A 22,595-nucleotide genomic window follows, 5' to 3' on the forward strand; every position below is an offset into this window, starting at 1 on the left:
AACGATATTTATTCGCGAGCGTCAACGAAGAATCGGCGACGTAGGAAACGGTCGAGCTTCGCGATAATAATAACGAGAGACACTGTCAGATTTTACTGTTACAATTGACGGCAAAAAGAGGAATTTATTAACTGCATTACTCTCCTCGACTAACGTTAAAGCAATTCTAAAGAATTAATATCAGAGTATTTAGCCCGCGAATGGGCTGTAATTATTCTTCGATGAAATTTTTGCCGTCCCCGGTAAGGAATTACGAGCAGTTGAAAATGGCAATTAACGTGGTCAGATTAGGTAGAAGTAATTGCCCGAGTTATCACAATTAGTCGGCTGTTATTAACGTTTTAACGAAATATATGGAAATCGTTTCTAATTGCGGTTCCTCGTGGCGATCGTAGAGTGAATCGTAAAATGAAAATTCTTTAATCGCGTCCACTCGATTTGATCTAATTTTTAAAATAATCCCAATTTTTTCTGCACTCTGTTTAAAAGCAGGTGTAAGAACACGAATGTCAGTGTCTCATCGTTGCAACGCAATATCGCTGCAATCATTGAACTGCAGTCTTTTTGGCAACATTATAAATTCAATAATAAAGTATTTATGCTTCGAATCACCAACGCGAAACCGTGTCAGAATTTCTGGAACGTCACAACTCGTGTCTCTCCCGAGGAAGCAGGCGCAAAGAAGTCTTGGCGTTTTTCCCTCGAATTAAATGCAGTCGTTCCAGCGGCACCCAGTCGATAGTCGGGACGCGACGTTTCAAACGGCGCCCACCCCCATCCCCCATTCTCCTCCACGAAAACGTCATAACGTTTCCTTGACGCGACGAAAGTAAGAACCGTCGGATTCGAACGAGATCAGTGAGCCGCGTGATTCGGTTACGAGGTGAATGACGTGCCCGCGCACCCCCTCGCCACGTTCCCTCGAATTAGATCGCCGATCGAATTATCAATGAGGGGAACGGGCCGCGGTATAACAGCTGAGAACGATTTCGACGTTGGCTGACAGCATTGATTCCGATTGCTCGTGGCAAACAGAACGCCAGCGAAACGTTTTGATTTACGTGCAAATTCATCCCTCGCGCCCGTTCCACCCCCTGTAGCGCTGCGTAACTTCAACATGACGAATTATCGAAACAAATATAACTCTCTCTCTCTCTCTCTCTTTTTCGCTCGTGTTCTCAGCGTCTGTCTTTCAATTCGTTAAGTTTTCAGGCTCGATGCTCTTCCGTTTTCTTGTTCACTTTTTACGCGACAAAATGTATGAAGGATTCGAAAAATTATGTCGACACTGGACATTTTACGATGACGAATGAAACGAGGCACGTGTCATACGTAACTTCAACATGACGAATTATCGAAACAAATATAACTCTGTCTCTTTTTCTTTTTCGTTCGTGTTCTCAGCATCTGTCTTTCAATTCGTTACGTTTTCGAGCTTGGTGTTCTCTTGTTCTCTTATTCACTTTTTAGGCGACGAAACGTATGAAGGATACGAAAAATTATGTCGACACCGGACATTTTGCGATGACGAACGAAACGAGGCACGTGTCGACGGTACATAAAATCGAAGGAAGAGATCGTGCTCGGGTTGTCGAGCGATGTTCCGTGTTCGATTGTTTGGAATTAAGAGGAGTGCAAAGAAAGGCTCGGTATCAGCAAAAATATCAAGCAATCCCGCGGACTACCCTGTTCGCGCTGAAATTGGCAACGATCCCCGAGGATGGAATTAAATATCGCACGGTACGTGGTGGCTCGTTAAACGTGCGCGAGGTTCCAAAAATTTTCGAAGAAATTGAAAGCTTTCACCGTCCGTATAAATGAAGTTAATTTCCAGCGACCCGTTGGCTTTTTGTGAAGGGTATAGCGGGAAATTAACACCGGTTGAAACTAAAATCCGAAAGCAAATTTCAAATATAATGGCCGTACGACGTGCATACGGCAGTTTCTCTAATGTGTATTTTAAACATCGCTGTATCACCCCATATAGTTAAAAGCAAAAAATTAATTTTTGCGATACAATCTGAAATGTCGACTGTTCTAATGGTGAAAATTGTAATTTCGAAACAAACACGAGATTGACGCTAGATTATCGTGTATGTATCTCATTAATTGTTATTCCACGAACTTGAGATCATTGCGGAACAGAGAATTTCGCAAGTTTCACGTCGGTCGGACTTCGTGGACGATAATATTTGCGGTGTTCAAAGAAACCACGGGGAAGATGCTGCGCAATTCTCTCGGGGACCGTGATATGCAAGCAAATGCAACGATTCCCCGAGGACTGTTATAGTTTCTTGTATCGAACAATTAATGGTGGCTACGAAACAGTAATACACACAAAGTTTAGGACCAGTGTTACGATTTCATCCAATAATCGTTACTTGCAATATCAGTTGTTCAATTCAGAATGATTAAATGGCAGTTCCATAGTTTTCGCAATAGTTTTTGCACATTACAAGATTCTTGCTCTTTCAACAAATAATCGATTTACAGAATACAATTGATCGATCAAATTATACGGCATCAATAACTTTGATATCGTCTGGATGATTGTGCGCGAACAATTCTTTAAATAATTTTTGCAAAAGTGATGTACAAGGTGCATTAATTATTTACTCGAACATGATCAATATCACGCATTTCCACGAAAATACTAATTAATATAATAGCAAGCAATGCCTATACGATATTTCAATAAGAACAGCTGCAGCCGGTTGTTGGAAACGATTGTTATTATACTTTCATCGTTCGCAATCAGCCGGACACAGCGTCGACGCGATAACTGCATCGCGAACTGCGTACAATCGATAACAATAATAATCGAATTGCGCGCGATTACACAAAACTGATAGTGACACGCTTTGATCGTTTAAAAGCAGCCATTAAAATCGGGCCGGGCCGCTCGTCGACATATACAATACCATGTAACGGAGTTAATGCGGATTTTAACGCGTATTATCGCTATCAATTAAAGTCCCGTTATCTCCAGTAACAACGTTAACCCGTACATTTAAATACAACCCGATAGCGAGCAGCAACTGCGTTTCGAGGGCCTTTGTGTTTGTCCCTTGCATCCACCCCTCGAACCATAGCGCAGCCACCCCTCCCGGCAACCTTTCTCCCGTCATTACGCGGAAGAAAACGTAATTAAAAGCCCCGCACAGTTCGCGTAAAGCAGAAAAGACGGATGTTACGTTCTATTTCACTACTTTACATTTGTCGCACTACTGCTGGCAGTAAGTTATGATTAAAAGTAAAGCAGATTTTTGAGATTTCTTGTTAATAATTCCTTTCGTCGAGAAGGAGAGATTGCTAAACCGAAATAAGAAACTGCTGTGTGAAAAATATTGTTGAATGGAAGTTTATAGCTGCAAAAGGTTTAGGTTTGTTGTGAAAATGTTTGTTGCGAAACAAGTGGCGATGTTTTGTAACACGTAAAAAAAGAAAAGAAAACTTTAATTAAAAAGGGCAGCGTGTTTTTCGTAACGTTCGAGCTTGCACATATTTGTATATTTTTTGTAGAAGTTGTTTCTCGCTCACGTGTAATTTAATTAATTTATAAATACCTTTACCTTATTTTCAGAAGAGCTGAAAGCGAAGTGTTTGTTCTAATTAAATTGAAGCATTTTTCGAAGACTTATTAAACAATAGTTTTCACACTTCTGTCCCTGCAAATGGAATTTTAAAATCACAACTGGTATTTTTTTATTATTTTCAGGCTTTCGTTTCAATCTCTGCCAGCACGAGAGGAGAAATATAAATTGTCGATTATATCTGATGCTTCGAAGGTCAAAGAGTAATTTTATCAGAAGAGTAGCCATAGAATGCCCGTCACGTGAATTGCTCGTTGGCATTTTTCTCTTTTTAAATACCGAAGCCTTCGAGAAATGAGCCTTCCAGGCGAGCAGCCACTCAGGTGCAATAAAGGTCCTGTTCTGGTTGAGCAGTTTGGTGTGTTCCAAACTTCCTTTTAGCTTCGCGCAAAATGATTAAACTCGAGCTTTTCTTTGTATTGGGAATACATACAAAAATCCAATCAGCTCAGGGTGCGTAATAAATACCTTTAAAGGGCCTGGCTGGAATTTCAATTGCCATCGTAAAGGCGTATAATTTTTAAATTTTTAATCAAATTAATTATTATATTAGATACTGCGATAGTAGAAAATTATTGAAAAACATAGCGTAAATATTAAACGTTAATTATTTTAAATTAATTATTTTTGAAAAATGAAGAAAATCTACTTTATTGAAAACATCCTTAGTCGCAAGAACAGCGCACGGTGCATTCAACACACACATCAGACCATTCCTTTCGCGACGCTGACTGTACAAAAGGTTAAGATATTTAATTAGAATAGCTGAAAGAAAAGTCGCTACAATACTTTCCTTCTTATCTCGCATCGCATTAAAGATAGGAACTAAAACTTCTTCGCTTCTGTTAATAATATTCCTCTTCTCCTTACCCTTATCCTTAACTCCCTCTTATATATAATCCTCTTAAAATTTCCTTCTACTAAATAACGAAATAGAAGCTGCAGCTCCGCCAGGCAATATTAACTTCTTCTTTCTATTAAGCGAGATGCGCAGAATTTTATACCTAAATTAATCTCTCTAACCCCGCAATCGAAACTGTTATTGCTCGTCGAATTCGTCAGAAATATCTCTGCCTACGGCTACTCCTTCCGACGCCATTTTGGTTGCACTTGTCTCACGCTCTTTCCTACGCACTCACCGTGAGAACATCGACAAACCTACCCGACAATATCGTCGTTCGAGCGTTAACAACGTGGCTCCTCGATATAAAACAGGTTTGCAATCAAGTAGTTCCCGATCTTCCACGCTTAGAACTTTTCTGACGGAAGAAAAAAAAAGGAGGAACGACGGAACACAGCGTCGACGGGGACAGGAAAAGAGATTAAGGGCGTATTATTGGTTTCGCGAGTTACGGCCCGCTTCTTGAGAAAGTTGAACCGAAGCCGTCGTCGCGGCACGTCGCGGGAACGAGTTCAAAAAGCGCGGCGAACTTCCACTTTAATAAGTCGGATCTTCCTGAGAGCTCGGCCCGCCCCGTTTCCTTATCTACTTTTTTCTTCCCCGCCGCCGACGCCGCGATATTTCTATTGCTCTTCTACGACTTCCTGCATTTTCGATGCAATTCCAGCGTACGCCATGGCCGCAGATAGGCGAGCTACATGCAAATACCGTTCTCCAGGAGGGGACGTTCCGCGCCGTCCAATATTCTTCTTTATTCAACGGTGATACGTTTTTTCTCCGCCGCGGTTAACGTTAGTTTCGCGGTTGTTGCTTTGCGATCAGGCCAAAGTTTTTTCATTTCTTTTTTTTGCGTAACGTTGGTTATATTGGACAAAGAAAGGGAATTTTAATTGCGCGCGCTACTTTTTCGTCTGCTGCAATCCATTTTACGAGAATATTTTCAGGGGAAACAAGATGGAGCGTAGTTTTTTGCTTCTTGATGTAAACTGTTCGAACGTATCTCGTTATATATTTTCATACGAATTGATTGTTTAATCAAGTATAAATGCACAGATTATTAAATAGATAATGATACATGCATCAATTTTTTTCAAGTTATTATTATTTTAATATTAGTTTGTCAGAAAATAACTGTCTTATACTTATTTTGTTACGAAAAGGAGAGGAACAGGGAATAGCCATTTGTCGAACACGTATGATTACTTATTCTTCTTTTTGTTACGGGTGCGCGAGACTGCGTTTGCATTAAAATTTTTCATATATACTAGACAAACTCGTAGGTGCCTTCCAGCGCAAAGATGCATGTTATATTTATCGTAACAATTTCCACTGAATCACAAAGGAACGCGTTACGGGATACCTATTTGGAAAGAATGTTAAAGCAGCGGCTTTTAACAATTTCCGGAACCATCTGATAGGAAATGGAGCAATTTCGTCCACGTTTAAAGGAGGAAGTTATTTATTATGCCGCAGGAAATTTATCTCCCTTTGATCATAAAGATGCCACTGTTACTCGTTCCTTTCGGATGAAATATGCGTTTAACGTCAGGACACCAAGAAAATGAAAGATCCTAAACGTCATATCTATTGTCATTTGATACAAGAAGTAGAATATTAAAGATCGTCTGAAGGAAGTTTAATCACACATCAATCTCGAAATACCTACACGAACCAAATATCTCTTATGCGAGAATTCAATCTGAATATTCAGCCTAATATCATCCGATATGTCGAAAATGATCGCCTCGATCTCGAGTCCTCCTGTCATTTTCAGTTATCATCGCACGAGATAGAGTTCAATCTATCGAATAACGTTCTCACGGTCTTACGTATCGTATATCTTGCTGACTGCATTTGCTATCGAGGAGTCGAAAAAATCAAGAAGGATCGAGTACCGAAGTATCGACAAACTGGAACACTGTGTAGCAGCTAACGACGAGGTACGCTAGAACATCTTTTACTACAAAAATAGCGCGACAATCAAGTTACTTTTAAGGAATTGTTTTAAGCGTTTAATATTTTCTAGGCATGAAGTAATTAACTTTCTTCAAGGACCACGATGGCACATGCGGACGCTGTAAACCGAGGATTTCCGAAGGGTTGGCAATCCGTGGTCGAGCACCCTTCGACCACAACGGTAGAAATGTCGGAACCAGCGGAAATCTTGTTGCTTTGTCAAATTTCTTATCAGCGAATACACCCCTGTCGAACTTGTCGCCGTCCTTCTAAGCAAACACGCTAAGACTACAACAGGAGATTGACTTAAATTGATATTCTAGCTCAGCCAATCATAGGATCATAATAAAATTGTAAGAACATACTAAAAAATAAACAATCGTCAGACAGGCGGTCTTAAAAAGGGAGTCGAAGGAGACGCATCAAAGTAGAGGACACTAGTAAACGGAACTTGTTATATTTTAGTCACCCGATGGAAAACGCAGGATAAGAACTTTACAGCTACCCCTTCAACTGTTATATCAAGATGCACTGTACTAACGAAAGGATCAATCTGTCGAAATAGAAGAATTTTGGGACACTATAATTGTTTGAACATCAAGGGGTAGTTTTCTATAATATCGCATCGTCGACAAGTGAATCACGTGCATTATACTAACGAAAGGCTCAACCTGTCGAAATAGAAGAATTTTGAGACACTATAATTATATGAACATCAAGGGGTAGTTTTCTGCAATATCGCATCGTCGACAAGTGAATCGCGTGTTCGAACCTAAATAATAATCGCCTCGCTTAAATACTCCTCTTCCCTAGATGTAGTAATCGAGGAACGACGGTGCATGTATCCCGTCTGTCGAACGGGCGTTAACCTAACCAGGAATTCGAGGCGGCGGTATCCGAAATAGGTTTCCGGACGGGCGCGACAGCCGCACAACGAAACAATTGGGGGATGCGGTAATTTCTCCGGCCGCACGATCATCGATGAAGCTCGTGGCGGTCGCCGCTCACGCAATTCCGTCCTGATTAGCCGCGCGCGATACGCCGGCATATTTAACTAACTAATGCAGTTGCAAATTAGCTATTAGTAGGTGTTACACGGTGTGGCAGATAGGCGAGGGGTAATCAAATTAAACGGAATAGTTACCGTCTCCACGTGTCACGGCGCGGTAAGGTGGAGGGGGATGGGGGTCGGGAAACTGCGTAACCCTGTTAGCCTAACTGCACAAAGTGCACGCGTCCCGACGCGGGGGTGATCCCGTAACGCGCGTGCGCCACGTGAACGTGTGCATTACCAGCCACCGTGCGAATAACATGTATAAACAAGAATGATGCATAGGTGAAATCTCCGCGGGCGTGTCCCGCGCCCCTTTGCTTCCGGGGGTGCGTTATCAGTATCGCGTCTCCGTGTCGGTGGAAAATATTGAAACGTCTGTCAAAGAGGTGAACGTGGCTGGAAAATCGAGTTCGACGCGGGATTGCTTGATACCCGGGAAAGGAAGCTATTTTAGTCAGCCGACAGAGAGTAGGGGAACTTCTCACTTTTGACGCAGCCCGGCTACGGACACGTACAAAATGCATGCAAATTCGATCTATGATGGCGATGCGTCGTAATAAATTTCCCTCGGGGCCCGGGAACAGAGAGCGAGCTCGAGCGAGCCGCTCGTTTCCTTTTATTCGGGAAACTATTAGACGGCGTTGTTATTGTTATTTTTATCAATACACTCGCACGGATGCGTTCGTACTCGAGTTAACGCACTCGAAAGGAATGCTGCTACGGAACGTTCGACGGGGAAATCTGATCGCGAACGCGCGCACGTCGTCGAGTGTTCGTAACAAATGTGTGCTCGCGCGTGATGCTAATGCAAACGGTGGAAAGTGCGTTCGTATCGATGCGATCGCAAAGGATCACGGGCGAGCCGTTTAAACGGAAACAGACACCCTGCGTTGCGGGGATGGAATTAGTGTTTGAAACGAACGGAAGCCGGGTAGCGCAAGTAGCGAACGGGATATTATCGGTTCATTATGTTGAAAGTTGTTGCAGGTCTCTGAGCTGTTGCTATAAACCAAGTGATCGTTGTCAGACTCGATAGATACGATCAGGTTACACGATGCATCGAATATTTAACGTAAAGAGAGAGAGAATATAAATTGTTTCGTGCGTGTAGAATTTTTGTTGGCTAATTTACATTCTGTGCGATTATATAGACAGTTATTTACGATTTCACTGATTCGAACGGAAAATTCACGCTACGGTTTCTCATACGAACCTGCGAGAGCTGTTCAGTCGTCGCCTCGGTCGCGAGTCTGGCCAGGCCCTCCTCGTACCTCTCCAACGCCGTCAGTCTGAGCAGCAAGTTTTGCAGCAATGCCGAAACTTCCTGCCTGGCCGCAGCGTCGACCGCAGCGACCTTCTGCGTGATGGACCTGACGTGGCCCATCACCCTCTCATCCCGGAAGTCGTACGGGAATGTTTCCGTCCATTCGGCTAGCAGCTGCACCAGTCGCGGCACGAAACGCTGCAGACGTTCCTGGAACACGCCAGACAGTTTCCACCAACCTCCTGCGCTCCCTCCCTTTTTATTAGTCCAGTTCTATCCTCGCACGCGCGTTACCAAACAAGTTTCGAATCGGGCGAGAGAACATGGACGTCCGAGAGGACGCGCGGTGTAGACGCGTAAAGATTGAATTTACTAGGAACAGGGATGTTCGATGCTGTTTTCGATTAATTATTCATTCTATAAATTAAACATCTCAATTTTGAATAAATCAAAGAGACTAAAATGTTCGCATCTCGTAACATCCTCTCGTTTCAAGTTCCCGTTGCAATCCATACCCAGAGAAGAATCAAACGAGACAAAAAGGAAAAAGAGAAACATCGAAACGGAACTTCGAATTACAAAGAGAAAATAGAAAAACAAGGAGTAAAAAAAATATATATATATATAACCAAAGGTGGCAAAGGTAGACGTGTGGAGGGAAAGGGAAGAGTGCTCGCCGGGGTGGAAATTCATTTGCGAGTGAAACTTTTCTGGCCTGGATACGCGTGCTCGTTACCACGGCGTGGAACGAGAGCGAGCGTGCCGGGGTGATTCTCCGAAGGGGGTGAATGCGAGAAAGGGGGTCGTGCTCGCGAGACGATGAAACGATAATGCACGCGGTGGCCGTAAAGTGCACGCCCGGAAGCCCCTCTCGGCGGGGCTTTTGTGGGCCGAGGTATTCGCGGGCTCACCTTGCCGCCCTCCCCATTCAGGTTTTGCTGATGCTCGCAGAGGGCGCAGACCTCGCCCAGGAGCTCGTGCGGCTTGATGAAGAGCCTGGCGCTCAGCAAAAAGGCGAAGAGGTACGCCCGATCGGGATAATATTCCTCGGTGGGCACCATGTGCTGCACCAGAGCCTCCAGCGAGCCCGACACCAGGTTCCCGTCCCGATAGACCAGGGCCTGAAATGAAACGCGGAATTGGTTAATTGACTGCGACTGCTCCAAGGGCTCGCGGTTTGGGTGAGCGCCATCACGCCTTCGCGTTGCGAGAAGGAATTGTGGTTGCTCGCTTGAATAAATTGGGCATCGATGGCTTTCTTAACCGGTTAAGTGCGTTCGACGTCTATACTCGTCGGACCAAATCTCTACTACGGTGCGTTTCACGTGTACACTCGTCGTGTAAAATAAAAAATTAACATTCACTATAAAATCTGGAAATCTCAATAAAATGTAATAAGAATATTATTTGGTGGTATGTTCCCTTTAAATACATAGCTTGAAATTTTGTAAACTATTTTCTTGTTTTTCTTCTTTATTCTTGCTATCTTCAATTTTTCTTGTTTATGTATTTTATTATTTTTTGACAGTTTTGAAGCTTTTAGTAAGAATAACGTATTCAGAAACGAATTGTTAGCTTTTTTCACGAATAAAAATGTAATCTTTCCTCGTTTTTCGTATAATGTATAATAGTAACCACTTGCCCTGCGTTTGACGTGTATACACGTCGTTGCTTGTTTTTAATTTCGCACCCTGTGGTGATCTTTTGAAACTAAATTCCACAGTTAACTGGTTAAAGCGATTACTTGTGTCCTGTTAACTTACATTCAAATCAATTATTATACCATTAAGTGTACAAACGCGTGTTTTATTAAATTAAGTATTTTGTGATTCGTACACGTCGAATTGACGCGCGTAAAAAATGTGTGTAATTATTTATACATTTATTGCTAGATAAGCAGACGAATCGAGGGAACGACAACCCTAATTTTTTCCCCGCTTAAAGTAAACAGAGGTTGACACAGACGAAATGTAGGAAAAACAGAGAAAACGGGGAACTACAAGAATAAGCGAGGACCATTCGTTTGATAATATTTCAACTTGTATAATCGCAGGATTTTCGCTCGCCAGGAGTGGAATGCATAATGCGATGTTCCCTAGCGCCTAGTCCCACTGGTGCTTGCGATTCTCTATACAGTTTCAATCTTTTTCCCGCAAGTGCTCGCATCCGTTTCCATTTAAGGATGGGACGCGTATATAAATGGGAGCGCTTAAATGCCTTCACTATTTATAAGTCGGGCCAATTCGTTAGAGTCTTTTCCTGTTGCACGATTTTTTTCATTTGACAGTGGTATGCGTTAGTTGAAAAATACAAGATAACATTTTCACTCGACGAATTGAATTTAATCCGCGATTACTGTCGATTAGAATAATCCATTAATTGCAAGGAATGCCAGTGACGAAATGTTTGCGAATTAAATGTTTCGGATTTGAACTCCGTTACGAGTTTTAGGATTGAATTAGAATGGATTTAAATTCAAACTGCTCTCCCTCTGGAAGTACTGGCGGTCTGATCGACGCAATGGTGCGAATTGGTGCTGTGACCCTGGCTTCGACCGCCTGGGACAGGGTTTGTCTACAGAAGCCCTATTGATGACTTTAGCAAGCATCCTCAGGCGCAAACACTCATCCTTTATTTTTCTTACTTATCGTCACTCCTTCTCCTGCATACCTTTCTACCCTGTGCCATGTACAACAATGATGGGGTGAAATATTTTATCACGTCTCGCGTGACAATGGACACCTGTACAAATGGGCATGCGTCGATCGAGGCGAAATTGAAGTCACTAAAACAACGTAGGTTGAAGGCATAAGTAACGGACACGGTTAATTACTATTACGATCTTGTATTCTTTAATTGTCTTGAATATTTCAACGAAAAAAATTGATTAAGAATTATTAAAGTGTGGCAGATTTAAATTCTGAGCGTATTCGTGTGACGAACAACAGTTAACATGACAAATCGTATCGCAAACAATTACAAATTATCAATTGACAGTTTACATCACGTTAAATCATAGCCGTGCGATATTTAACGACAGATTAATGCGTTACCAGCAAACATATTAATTAAAGTAACGTCGTCGCGCGCGATTAAATATGCTGATGCATAAAGCCGAATCTGATTGGAGGGGAAATACGCATCCGGTCGATAATGTCGTTAAACCGATATTTAGCGGGGACAGGATTTAAATTCGTTTTAATCACACAGAGAGTCTATGAAACTGATTTTCGATGACTCGTTATCGGAACGGAGCTAAGCGCGTTGTAATAATCGTGGAAATTTTCCAGGATCGATCTTTCTGCAAAGTTCTGAGACGGATATGTTAAAAACCCAAGCTGTATTCTAACTTTATGGCGATATAATATGTAAATATATCATTTTGACTGCAAATGTTCATAAAATGAATACTAATAATGAACGATACTCAGATTCTTGATCTCAGTTAGACTCCATCTCTTTCTCACCCCTCTTCAGTAGCGATTACTTTTTAAAACAGCCTCTCAACGTTCATTTCTCCCCAACCCTTCTCTAACTCTTATCGCGAAAGGATACGCAACTCTGAGCATAAAATCCTTATACGACGGATATGTTAAAAACCGAAGCTGTGTTCCGGTTTCTAACTTTACGGCGATATAATATGTAAATATATTGACTGCAAATATTCATAAAATGAAAATTAATAATGAACGATATTCAGATTCTTGCTCTCAGTTAGACTTCTTCCCTTTCTAACCCTCTCTTCAGTAAAGATTACTTTTTAAAATAGTCTCTGAACGTTTATTTTTTCCCCAAAACCTTCTCTAACTCTTATCGCGAAAGGATACGCAACTCCTGAACATAAAATCCTGATCCCACGTCGTGGTTCTGCTGGTCGTCCCCCGTTAATGTCCGCGACGTTCCAAGGGCGGCGGTGCGACGGTAGAAAACTGTCGCAAGTTGGTATGTGAGCGAAATCAGAAATTCGTTTCGGCCAGGACACCGTCGAGTGCCTCCGAGCCTTTCACTCCGTCCGTTAACAAAGTTTCTACCTGCGCCCTGGTTAAATCTGCGAGCCATTAAAGTTGCGCGGACCTCCGCTGGGTAAAGTCCGTACGACTCGCCGTGGATTCGGACGGCTTAAACTTATCGCTGGAATTCCGTATTGACGGGGTGGGCCCAGTATTCCTGCCTCGTAAACTTGCCATCGACAACGCGGAACTGCGACGGAGGGTGAGGCGAAACGGTGGCGCGCACGTCTCTTCGGGGCTGATTCGACGAAAAACTTGCCGCTGGCCTCGTTCGAAATTTCGCCCCGCTGCGGAGCTTCATCCCGCTCGACGAATGCAAACGAACTACGGCCACGCGAGAAAATCTTGCGAACTTCCCTTCACCCGAAGTTCACGTTCTGTATAATTGCCGTTCGGATTGCGGTGAATGAAGGTTGATTGGGATTAATGAGAGGCCTTGAAAATGGGGGATGATTACGTGAGAGACTGCTAGGGTAGAATTCAAAGGAACATCCGTTCGACGATAAAATTATTTTTCATAACTACGAATTCTAATCGTCTACAGGAATTCAGAAACGCTGTGCTCAACAGCGTTCTTCTATTCATTGAACGATTCAAAAACCGCGGAACGAATGGCAACGTTAGAACCCAGGTTTAAAACGACTATAGCTCGCGAGCATGCTGAAAGCAATAGTTTATCCGAGATTTTAAACACACCAAACAAATCTCATCGCTGCCAGCGAACAATTAACTCGATTCCGCGGCGAGCTCGTCTCAATTCCGCGGTGGTTTCCGCCGCGGCGCGAATTCACTCCTGGTACCCTCATTCATTCCCACCTGCCATCCGGCGAACAATTACCGCGCGCGCCTTCTTCGTCCTCTAATCATGCGCCCCACAGTTACGGCCCACCTAAGAAGAGTCTCGCTTTTCGGAAGCGAACAATCGCGGCGCGCGTTTAATCGCCAAAGAAGCCGGGAAGCGAGCTCGCGGAACACGGGGGTCCCCTCTCTCGTGTCTCAGCTAAACTTTTGTCGTAGCCGTGACAATCGCGGCCATTCTAGCCGCGAAGCAGGGTCTCTCCTGCGTCGCTCCTGTCCGCGGTGGAAGAAGACTGGAGAGGGACAGGGAGAGGGGCGGAAAAGGGGAAAGGCGAGCAGGGACGAAGAAGAAATGCACGCGGTCCAACGGTTATAAAACATTCCAACGTGACGGGGCGGCCATCCGGGCTTCCACGGAGCTTGCGGGCTGCGGACCCACCGTTTTTGTTTCCGCCATCGATCCCGCGCGGTCCACCCCGCCAGACACCGTTTCTCCTTTCCGCGTTCTCGTCCCGCGCTTAAACCGCTTTTGTTTTGCGCCTCGTTTCACGTCCGCCTGGGAACAACACCGGCATTAAGCGAGCCTTCCCCGGATAAATTGGCGATAACGCTGTTCGTCATGCGCTGTCCCGCGTGCACCGTCCCGCCCAGCATGTTAATAAAACGGAGTGTTCGAGAAAATGTGGCCTGGCTGCTTTTGGGGGACGCGTGCTTTTTTTACGGGACGAGGACCAGGGTGGGTTTCTTGGTCAGGTAATCCGCTGGGACCCGCGTTGCATGACACTTTCTACGGGTAAAAAATAACAGGCGATTTTATGAGCTATGTATGTGTATACATTCGTCTGTGTTACTCGAATGGTTGCAGTTTTGACGCGCGTGGAAAGATGATTCAATTGGAGTCGCACGACTGATATTATTAATGACGATTGTTGCAATATTGTAAGAGGCATGAGAATTGGTGTATTTGTAATTGCAGTAATTTTTCAGACTTAGGTTCGCGGTGAGTAATTATGGCAGAACCAATACTAGATTTCTTCACAGCAACGAGATTATGAGATAACGACGAGGAGGTCGTTTTAATTAAAAGAGAGCTATAATCGAGCGACGATGGTTTCCGCTTTAAGGAGACAATGAGGCAAATGACCGGAAACTTTGGTTCTCGAAATCGTCTAGTTATTTCCGCCGCTCCCATGGTTTTGTTTCGATTTCTTATTGTGCCCCGCCGCTCTGCTATATTTCTTCCCTCTGCTATTTTATGAACACAGCCGTTCCATTACGTCCGCACTTCATTTATATGAAATAACAGACTCGGTTGTTACTAGTTAATTGAATTTTCGTCGACGTACTCATATCTGGTAATTAATGACCGATATTTCACCGGTGCAACAAGTATAATTTATCAAAATCCAGCCGTGAACAGTGATGGTACATCGCGAAATTCACGAGAGACAGCGAGCCTCGAGCGAATTTTTATGACTCGCGATAATTCAGAATTCTCTGAACTAATAGAATCTCGGTACGGGTCGAGCCAGCAGGCGCAGATTACCAATTAAGATAAATATAATTAAGGCAAGTTCAGACGTCCTTATTTGTCTTGGTAAGTATGACACGGGACCTCTGAAAGCCGACGTGACGCGATCTCGAATTTGCGCGGAGCCAAGGGAAACTTCAGCGTGAAATAACAAGCGCGGCGCCGCCGTGGGAAAATTTCATTTTCCGCGAGATGCGTCCGTATGCGGATTAGAAACCGTCAAACTCATCGAGCCCCGTTATTCCCCGGTAGACGCCCAGGCCCAAGAGGAATATCGAGAGGGATGAGAAGGTGAATTCAGGGCTGATGCATCGCGCCTAAGATCGCGTCGGGGAACGTAATAAGTGATCGCGAAATAATGAAGAGTTTTCGAGAGCCCCAGCGAAATTTATCCAGCCTGATGGATTCCATTAGAGCTCGTTCGCTTTTCATTACACCCGGCTCCTCGATCCGCGAGAAAAACGCGTCGCTGAAAGACGAAAGGTCGGCGAAACGGTAGAATAGTTTCAACGAAAATTAATCCGTCCAGCAAACAAAACAAACGCTCGAGAGCGGAGTTCTCGGTTTTTGATGAACTGAAAACGTTTCGAAGCGAGTCAAACGGTTGACGTTTGCGACACTCTGATTTCCAGGCGTGAAACGCGACGAAAGTGAGAAGATTATGGAAACGTATCAAGAATACGTTAGATAGTTTGATGAACTTCAATACTTGGAAGTAGAAAAAGTAATCTTCATTGAGAACCGTATGATTCTAACATTAACTGAACCTTTTAATATAACGATAAAATAGATTTTTAAGCAATTTTTAAAGCAATCCTTCTGAAAGATACGCATAGACACTCACAAAATAGCTCGATATTCTTTCATTGTTATCTCAAACAATTCCATTAGATACAACCGAGCTGACCAACGAAGCCTGCTGTTGTCTCGTTGATACCGACGGCTTCAAATTTACGGTGAACCCTTATGAAAAGCTGGATGCCTCGCAGGCGTGTCCGCGCTGAGCTTGCAGAAGCTTCGTCGTACAGATCGCAATCGCGTGCGTGAAGTCTCGAAAGGGTTGCAAACGTGACTTCTTTTCTTTGATCTTGGAGATATAAAACGTGGTACAGTGTCCAGTATTCGAATCTCCAAGAGAAGTGTCGATTTTCACGATATTAATCATCAACGATTCACTTGGTTTACCAATTTTGCCAGCCTCGCGACCATCGCATCGCGTCGCGAATGGTTCGATGTAAGCGACGCGTGTATTCTCAGTTGGTCGCGGGTAGCAATTCCGTCGATCGTATCCGAGGGCGAGAATCGTTCGCGATCAGCGTTCCGTTTCGTTTCACGGTCATCGTCGAACGGCGCCACCATTTTGGAGAAATTGGACGGAACGAGGGTCCGAGTGATCGCGATAACAAATTTTCCAAAGGCGACGCTGGAAAATAGGAAACGACGACCGGGCAGAGATTGCAGTTTACGAGCTGTCGAGCGTCCGAGGAATTTCGCCAGGGCTCGCGTGTACCATCCTTTGTCCACTAATCTTATCGTCCTTTCTTTTACGGCGACTTAATGGAATTTTAAACGCCCGCGCCTTATCGCGGGGCCAACGTCCGCCGCGAGGGTTAACGGGCACGTTACGGGAATCCTGATTAAGGACCCTGACCGTTGTAGAATGCAGGTGTAACGAGTGTACGTTTCGTTGCATCGGAATTTTAACCGCGCTTTATGTGAGAACGTATCGTTTGATTATGACAAGGGGATGTAACAAGGTTTTTTACGTGAGAAGAAAAAAAGTAGTGAAATACTAGCGGAAAATGATTTTATCTATTAAGAATTTCAAGAAAATCTGTACAATTCAACGTGTACGAACGTATCGTTTGATTGTGACAAGGAGATGGAACGAAGTTTCTCACGTGAGAAAAAAAAAAAAATAGTGAAATATTAATGGAAAATGATTTTGCCTAATCCTTAAGAATGGAACAATCTTTTGTTAAAAATGGGCATATACGTCTCAGTACAGAATTAATACAACTTTACCATCCACATGCTGTTCAATGTTACACGCATATATGTTTTCTAAACATATGTCTGACAAGAATTTCAAGAAAATCTGTACAGTTCAATGCGTACGAACGCATCGCTTGATTATGACAAGGGGATGGAATGAGGTTTCTCATGTGGGGAGAGAAAAATTAATGAAATATTAGCGGAAAATTATTTTACCTTTCGACGTACGCTATTCCAGCTGGATTATTCGCTTAACTATTTGAGATGTGTATTTATGGCGGGTAAACTGTTTTAATATCCGGTGCCAGTGCGTGGAACGTTTTTAGGATGAAAATAGAACTAAAAATTAACGGGTTGAAGTTTGTGAGTGGATTACGTAGAGCTGCAATTTGAAATCCAATTGATGGACTTTAGGTTATAAAACAAGATTCATTTCAGTGGATTTTCGCGACAAACGTAATTTATTTTAGATAGTCCCATAAAAGTTTAAATTAAAAGGAGTGATCGCTTCATGGAAATAGTTTATTCCTTGGATTTATTTAATTTTTGTACCCTTGCGCGTTATATCTTTAATTATTATTACACTTAGATAATAACGTTTTAATATTTTTTTGCGTATCTTCGAAAAATTGAAACTTACGAAATGTACGAAATGAAGGTATTCCACTCGAGCGGAGAAGCCAAGAGTAAAAGATATGTAAATAATAGTAGTTTACTGGAAAGAATAATGAACAGCCGCGTTTAAATTCCTGGCAACGTAGAAACAAAGGCTACTCGTCAAGGGACCGTATTTAATTAGTCCTTGTTGCGATTAATTTGCGCGAGGACCAGGGCGCGAAATGTTATTTATTTCTTAATTAAATTTCAGCGGAGTCAGTAAACTCTAGGGCGATTAAAAGTTATTAATGCGTCGCTCTCCCTAATAATCGTCGAATTTTCTTAACAAGAAGACGAATTGCATGTACGGATCGTAATTAATCGAACAATTGCAATAGCTAATTAAATAACACTTCCACAGAAATTTTATCATTAATTTATAATTTCTCACCTTCACCCTCTTGTTACGAATCCTCAAGAATGGAATAATCTTTTGCTAAAAACAGACATATACGTTTCAGCACAGAATTAATTACATTCACATGCTGTACAATGTTACACGTATATATAACTTCTAGACATACATCTGACAAGAATTTCAAGAGAACCCGTACAGTTCAACGCGTCGCACGACAGCCTTTACTTCCAAGCTTCGTTTCCACCCTAACGAAAGGGTTAACCCGTTCATTAAGAGGATAAAGTTCTCATTTCACCCAACCTCCACCACCACTTCAACACCGACGATAAAACGCGACCAAATAGACGTTGCTTAACACCCAGCGTTAACGTTCTCACAAAGCGGATCCGCGATCGCCTTTGAATTCGCTGGGACAACGGAAGCGAACACGGAAGTGGCATCCATTCCGCGACGCTTTCTACATTATGCAGTTCGAACGGGAGAAGGGAGAAAAAAAGGAAGTCGAGCAATATGCCAGAAAAAGTGGAGGCGGTCGATGGGGGTGGGCGTTGCGCGGAAGGAAAAATTCTGAAGGCACGCTGATGCTACGATCCTTTGTTGCACCGCGTTGAATCTTCCCTTCTTCTCCATTCATCTCATCCCCGCGCACCAGCGTTGCTCTCTCCACCCCTCCGCCATCCCCTTTCGACTCTTCCACTCCTTTATGGCGGTGGTTTTTATGTATCCGGCTTAATAAAACGTTCAACACTTCCGTCGTTACATCGCGTGTTTACCAGCATCCGATCCTCTCTTGCGTGATCATCTCTCGTCCCTGTTCTTGCGCTTAAATGTCGCGAAATGCGATTAAAATGCATGGAAAGAACGCCTGGGCGGGGACAAAGTGAACGGAGTTTTCCTCTTTTTCAGGTAAACACGGTGCTTGGTGATAAAGGGTGCGGTGTTTGCGAAGTACAGCGGCGGAAATGTGAAGTTCTCCTCGACTGAAATTAATTGGGTTACGTTTGGGGTTTGAGATAAAGCGTCGTCGAGTATCTTTATGTATTTAATTGTACTGTTTGTTGAACGTGTTGCTAGACGTCTTCAACTGAAACGAACGAAAATTTGAAGATACAGAAAACGAGAAAGTGAAGTCTGGAAAATGTAAGACAGGGTAACACGTACGACGTAACGCGAACGCGTACGCATGATTAATGTAATTTCAAGTATATTTTTGTATATACGTATAATGGATTTATGGCTTGTAAAAAGAGTTGGAAAATTTCTTCTGAAAGCAATCACGGATCGTGACACGGCGAATTAAAAGCGACGGAGGGTTCCAAGTTGGCGTTGCAGTTCGCAACTTTTGCTCGCGTGCAAACAGAGAACGGTAGCGGAGACGCAGATTGAACGCGAAATTGTAACTTTCCGTGTTTTCGATATACGCTCCGCGGAAACTTCCCGCGGTGAGATGATATAAAAGATGACCCCTTATTGCTTGTTTCAAAGTGAAACGAGAAGCTGACAGATGAGACGTTCTCCTCGTATAAACACGAATTATGGAAATACGACAGATGCGAAATCGTGGAGAATTGAAAAACTGGTGGAAGTCAGCTAGGGTGAGCCTGGTATAGTTTTCGACTCGAGATATTATGTCTTCTGCCACGTACTACGTGTGCGTGTATTTATTTTAAAGGAAGCTCAAACTACGATGCATTCTGATGAAAAAGGGAATTAAATCATTTATTAATTGTTATTCTGTTAGATTATCTATTATAATTGTTATTGTACTCCCACGATATTTTTGTTCTGAACGTTGAAAATATGTACTGTAATTCAGGATTGGCTTTCATTAATTTAATTTCACGTCCCCTTGGAATCAACAAATAAAACTTTGATTCGCAATTAGTAATTGCTACGCTTCTGCCCGTCATAAACTCACTTTAGACGGGTGTTAAATATTACAATCGTATAACCGCGTTTATATTCGATGTTAGCCCATGAATATGGAATCAGGATGGCCCGAGGATCAGATTGCGTAATTATCTTTTAATCGAATCAATCATTATTCGATACCGTTTTAGAGTGAGCTCTTTTCCATCGATTTTCGATGAGAATATTTGAATATATGTTGAAACGTGCATGCACGCAGCTCGCACAGTGTAATTCGAGAGTTCTCTGTCGAAACGATTTTAAATCCTAATAACCGATGCAAAGATGAATAAAATAAACATTTATTTCATGCTAGAATTTCTGTGCGGAGCGTTTTTTGGAAACTGTTGATAGAAAATTTAGGAGAGACTTCAGAAATCACTAAACAATTAAGAACGACAAATTTTTATGGTTACACAAAATTAATCGGTACGAAAATCATTCTTCGCGCTTCTTCTTGCGATTTGTATACTTTCCACAACGATTTCCACGATGATGCCCACGGTTCGAGCATCTTCGTGCAACTCTGACGATAAAACGGGCCACGATTTTACGGTCTAAAAAGCGAAGGAAGCATTCATCGGTAAATTGACGAAACAGTGGCCACCTTAAAGCAGAGCAGCCTTCAATGCACCCTGAGAAAGGGCTACTCGATGGAAGTGGTCGGGGAACACCGAAGTTAATTGGAGCGTGGTTCGAGGAAGCTGAAATGAAGACGAAAGAAGAAGAACATTTGGAATTGGCCTCGATAGAAGCAGCCGAGAAAACGTGACGAAAGGGGCAACGGGCTTCGCGAACCAGAGATACGAATAAAGAAAATACGAATTAGCGCCACCGTTCTAGCTTTCGCGTCTCCGTTAACCAAGAAGCCACTACAAATATTTTGCACGAGCGTTTCGAGGCTACCTGGTAAGGTAATTAATGAAAACAAATAACGCGTACAAATGAAACGTTAGCTGGAGTAGGAACAAGAGCCGCGAGGTCCCCCATAAATCACGCATTACGCGTACGATGAAGCGGAACGCGGGCGAAAGAAAAGCGGAGTAAACAGGGGTGGACGAAGAACTTCCGCGAAGAAAATAAATAAGACTAGAATTGTATGAAAGTGAAGGAAAAAGGGAGAGAGGTGTAGTTTCTACCTGGCGAGAAGAAAGCGGTGGAAAAACCGTGGGATACACAAAGAGAAACGGCGAAACAAAGGTTCCTAAGGGAGCAAAGACGGAGGGGAACGCGTCGAGAGTGGAAGGAACGGCGAAGAATGGCGCGGTTGGTTGGTTGGTCGCTGCAAAGAAATTTGGATCGCAATTACGGAATTAGTTTTTCCCCTGTTCAGCCGTTGGTGCGCGGAGAGTAGCGTGGAAAATAAAACCTGGACGGATGTGTAAGTGAAGTACGTGCTCGCCTCGCCAGAGCGAAGCCGCGCTTGTCGCGTCGTTTGCTACTTCCGGTCCTCCGCGGACGTCGTCTGACTGGTTCTCCGGCCGCTCGACTGTTTGGATCATTTTCGCGGACGTTCTTTGACATCGCAATGTGTTCTCACTTAAAAATCCACTTGTGTTAGTGGATAATTGTCCTGATGATTTGTAGTTGTTGTGGATATTCGTTAGTGTTACTATTTTTCACTTATTGCTGCTTTCTGTGTTTGAATATTCGTTAACGCGAGTAAATGATGAATTAAATTACACTGAAATATAATTCGGATAAAATAGGTAATACTTTGTAGATTTTGTTTTATATTTATTTATATAGAGCCAAGAGATATTTTTTGCTTTATAAGAAGAGTGGGGACCTTGATTTTGGATGCGAGGATGCACGATTTTTTCGCAGTTGCTAATAAATCAACCAATCTATTTCACGAACGTAATAAATCATTAGGACGAACTAAATTATTATGTATTACTGTTTCGAGTGTTAATTATTAAAGAATTGAACATAATTGTAATTAATCTACGCATTAATACTCCGAATGTATGCAAATAATCGAACGTTTGAATAAATATATATGTATATTGTATATGTTACCAATTACAATGGATTAAATGTGTTGTATTTCTACGCTAATTAAACGGCTATTGAATATTAATATGCATAGGATTCGTGTAGCAATGTGAAAGTAGAGAAATTACTCGCGCGACCGTGGATTCATCACAACTCAAATATTCTTAGGAATTCTCTTATTAAGAAATTAGCAAATGTATTTAACACAGAGAGAGAGAATGAGAGAGAGAGAGAGAGTGAGAAGCAGAGCGCAACTTCGTAGTCAGCATGGTTTCCGGTTAATTGGCCAACTCAGATAAGCCGAAATGTAGGGAACTCCCATGAAGATACGGTTAAGTCGATGCGATTCAGTTTCCGTGCAGACAGAATTATAGCGATCGCTCCGCTTTAATTAGCAAATCTACCTTTGCCTCCAAGCTTATTTGCGAGAAATAGATCGTTTAGGACATTAACGCGTGGGAAAGACTGATTAATTTTACGTGACCCTTTTTATGAAAAAAAACTAAAATTGATCGAATGCCTAATATTCGTAAAAATAAGCCATTGCATCGTTCGATGTGAAAAATTAAGGA

At 42.8% G+C, this 22,595-nt stretch overlaps 1 protein-coding gene across 1 annotated transcript in view; it reads right to left on the minus strand.

The window, feature by feature from the left end:
* Nucleotides 1–22,595, minus strand: part of LOC143433147 (uncharacterized) — a 393,923-nt gene that overhangs the window by 19,218 nt on the left and 352,110 nt on the right. The window contains exons 5-6 of the mRNA XM_076910299.1: nucleotides 9,680–9,889; nucleotides 8,718–8,978 (exon numbers count right to left, since the gene is read on the minus strand). Of these exons, the coding sequence (XP_076766414.1) occupies nucleotides 8,718–8,978; nucleotides 9,680–9,889 (471 nt within the window). The remainder of the gene's footprint in view (nucleotides 1–8,717; nucleotides 8,979–9,679; nucleotides 9,890–22,595) is intronic.

The sequence above is a fragment of the Xylocopa sonorina genome, chromosome 2 (genome assembly GCF_050948175.1).
Source record: "Xylocopa sonorina isolate GNS202 chromosome 2, iyXylSono1_principal, whole genome shotgun sequence".
In the NCBI taxonomy this organism is placed as follows: Eukaryota; Metazoa; Arthropoda; class Insecta; order Hymenoptera; family Apidae; genus Xylocopa; species Xylocopa sonorina.